A 3,432-nucleotide genomic window follows, 5' to 3' on the forward strand; every position below is an offset into this window, starting at 1 on the left:
AAACTCCAACAAAGCTTTCACAAGGCCTGCCTAGCAGAGGAAGAATTCTGGAGGCTCAAGTCTAGAAGCCTCTGGCTCAAATCTGGAGATAGAAACACCTCATTCTTCCACAAACAAACCCAGGCCAGGAAAGGTTGTAACACCATCAGCGAAATAAAGGAAGATAACCACGTTTTGAAGGACTTTAACAGCATAAAAAAAGTAGCTACTGATCATTTTGGACGCTATCCCTAATATGATCTCCTCTAAAATGAACCAATCTCTTGAATCAAAAATCACGTTGAAGGAAGTTAAGGAAGCCCTCTTCTCAATGGAACCGGACAAAGCCCTGGGGCCAGATGGTTTCACGCCCAGGTTTCTCCAGGTCTGCTGGCAGATTGTAGAGAAGGATTTTTACAAAATGATACTGAAATCTCAAGATTGCCAAAAGATAGGTGGCTGTACAAACTCAGCCTTCCTCGCCCTCATTCCTAAGGAGAAAGGAGCAAACTCCTTCAATAGATTTCGTCCAATTTCTCTATGCAATGTTGGGTACAAAGTCATAACTAAAGTGATAGCCAACAGATTGAAAAGGATCCTCCCCAAAATTATCCCAGACAACCAAGGTGGATTTATCCATGGAAGGAAATTGGTGGACAATTTCGTGCTGGTCCAAGAGGCGATCCACTCCAGTCTTCACCGAAAGGAAAAAGGTATGGTCGTCAAACTAGATCTTGCAAATGCTTTTGATCGGGTTAGACATAGTTTCTTGTTTGATGTTTTGCAAAAAATGGGGTTCGGTCCAAGCTTTATCAAATGGATTAGAGCCTGCATCTCAAAGCCATGGATTGCCCCATTGGTGAATGGAAGGGCAGCTGACTTCTTCAAAGCCACTAGAGGGCTGAGACAGGGGTGCCCCCTGTCTCCACTCCTTTTTGTACTTCAGGCCGCTGTTCTCAGCTTCCATCTTCAACGAAAGCAACAAGATCAAGACATATCAGGCCTGTGCATAGCTAGAGGGGTCAAAAGAATCAATCACGCCCTCTTCGCGGATGACACTATCTTGCTGGGGGCTGCAACACCTCATTCAACATCCAAATTTAAAGAAGTTCTGGAAGAATATTGCAAGGCTTCGGGCAGTGTCCTAAACAATGCCAAATGTCACATCTACAGCTGGAATGTTCCTGCCTCAACTGCAAACTCCATTGCTCGCTGCCTGGGTTTTGCAATCTCTGTTTCTTGGTCGTCTTTCAAGTATCTGGGACTGCCCATCTTTCACTCAAGGGCGTTGAATAAAGACTGGCTGCCTCAGTTAGACAAATTTAAATTAAAATTGCAGTCCTGGGGGTCCTCCTGGTTAAATATAGCAGGGAAATCAGTTCTCATAAAATTAGTGCTCAGCAGCCTTCCCCTATTCAAATTCTCAGTTCTATTGGCACCTGTAGGAATCATAAAAAAAATGGAAGATCTAATCAGAACTTTCTTCTGGAAGGGAGGTAAACAAAATGAGAAAGAATTTCATTGGTAAATTGGGATACAGTCATGAGACCACTTCAGGAGGGGGCTTGAATTTTAAGGATCTCAATGCCCAAAACTTAGCCATGGGAGCCAAAATAATTTGGAAAATCATAGCTCCAAATCCTGGCTGGGTGCAAATTGCGTTATGGAGAAAATACTTCAGAGGACCGAGAACAAGATGTCTGGAGCAGCCTAAGAATAAATTCAATTCGCCTTTCAGCAAGTTTATCAGCAAAACCAGTTCATTGATAAGGAACCATGCATACTGGATCCCAGGCAATGGAAAGCGCATACATATTTGGAACGATAGCATCCTTAATAGACCTCCACTGGCAGAAACAATGAGCATGCCAGAACTGCAACGCTGGATGGCAGAAGCCAACATAAACACGCTGTGGGATCTATCGACTTGGGAGGAAAATGCGTGGTTGGGGTGGAAGCAACTCGCAGTCCCTTCCTTTCTGCGCACTGACCTGAGCACTCTTATCATGAATTTGCATGGGATCGCTCCATCCCGAAAAACCAGTCATGACGTGAGAGGCTGGGGAACGAGTTGATCAGGCTACTCTGTAGCTCAGGGCTACGCCAAACACCTCGAGAGGCCTCACGTTCCTCCCAACCCTGCTCCATGGATCAGCATTTGGAGAATACCTTCAATCCCCAAGGTGGACCACTTCTGCTGGCTCCTCTGCCATCAGAAAATTTTGACTGAAGACAGGCTACTGAAAAGGGGCTTCTATGGGCCGTCTAGATGCTCACTATGCAAGGAAAACTCTGAATCTGCTCTCCACATCATGATCGAATGCAGATTCACAACCTCTATATGGCAGGAGCTCCTAATCTCCTGGAATCATAAATTCACCTTTCCAACAGCAGTCCAGGATCTATTTGCGAGTTGGATGACCAAATACCCAGGCTACTCCCCAAAAAATAAAACAGTCAGGTCAGCTTGGAGTGCTTTACCAAAGTTCATCAGCTGGCAAGTTTGGCTGGAAAGGAACCGAAGAATTTTTCGCAATAAAGAACAGGATTTCAGGCTAGTGGCCAATGCAGCAAAATGTCAACTAGCTGAGTGGCTGGAGGATAAAGGGGACGACACAAACTTAAGCCAGCAGGACATAGAGCTAGGATCTGCTCTAAATTTTAAATTCCCAAAAGCCAACAGCTCCCCTTCTCCTTACAAAGATTGGCAAATCAGAAAAAATGAACAGGAATTTCAAAGCTGGATGTCCATCCAAGCTCTTCCATCTCTCTTCTTCGATGGGGCTGCTAAAGGGAACCCAGGCACTGCGGGAGCCAGAGGCATTATCATAAGCTCAGACGGAACAGGGGTGCACAGATTCGCTTGGGGATTAGGCCACTCCACAAGCATTCAAGCGGAAGCGATGGCCCTCTACCAAGGAATTAAATTCCTCAAGGATCTGGGCTATAAGGAGGCAAATGTCTTTGGAGATTCCCAGGTGATTATCCAAGCCTTGGCGACCAATTCCAACTCAGCAGACCTGCAGCTTGCAAGGATAATTTCAAGGATCAAAGGTAAGGCAAAGTCCATGAAATTGAAGTACTTCCATGTCTTAAGAACAAATAACAAAGAAGCAGATAGCGAGGCAAACAAGGCAGCTCAGCTGGACGTCGGTTCCCTTCTCAAAGACAATGAAATCCTTTGGGACCCAATTCCCTAAAGTATAATGTTTTTTGTCTCCTTCTTCATCAGTTTGTGTGTATCTTCCACCTTGGGAAAATAGCAACAGAAAACCACTTTGTTAAATGTAATAAGAAGATCCGGTTAAGAGTAGGTGGCATAGCTCGCTGGCTGAAAAGCCATGCAGAAAATCTACCCCGTCTTTGTAACTGAATTTATGGCTTTTGGCCGCCCAGTTAATGAAAGCTCATACCCATTTCTGTGAAAAAAAAAACAATTTAAAATGCTTTAAA

At 44.6% G+C, this 3,432-nt stretch overlaps 1 protein-coding gene across 1 annotated transcript; it reads left to right on the forward strand.

The window, feature by feature from the left end:
• The first annotated feature begins 2,396 nt into the window (after positions 1-2,396).
• On the forward strand, positions 2,397-3,179 carry LOC149228795 (uncharacterized). The gene has a single exon (XM_089380866.1). It carries the CDS (start codon positions 2,397-2,399, stop codon positions 3,177-3,179), a length of 783 nt encoding a protein of 260 aa, XP_089236992.1.
• Positions 3,180-3,432: the final 253 nt, after the last annotated feature.

Source organism: Pinus tabuliformis, chromosome J (genome assembly GCF_031772625.1).
Source record: "Pinus tabuliformis cultivar Carrire ecotype Pingquan chromosome J, CPIR1, whole genome shotgun sequence".
In the NCBI taxonomy this organism is placed as follows: Eukaryota; Viridiplantae; Streptophyta; class Pinopsida; order Pinales; family Pinaceae; genus Pinus; species Pinus tabuliformis.

Bases quoted from the DNA above. Each gene is read 5' to 3' on its own strand.
- LOC149228795 (XM_089380866.1), top strand. From the start codon at position 2,397: ATGACCAAATACCCAGGCTACTCCCCAAAAAATAAAACAGTCAGGTCA.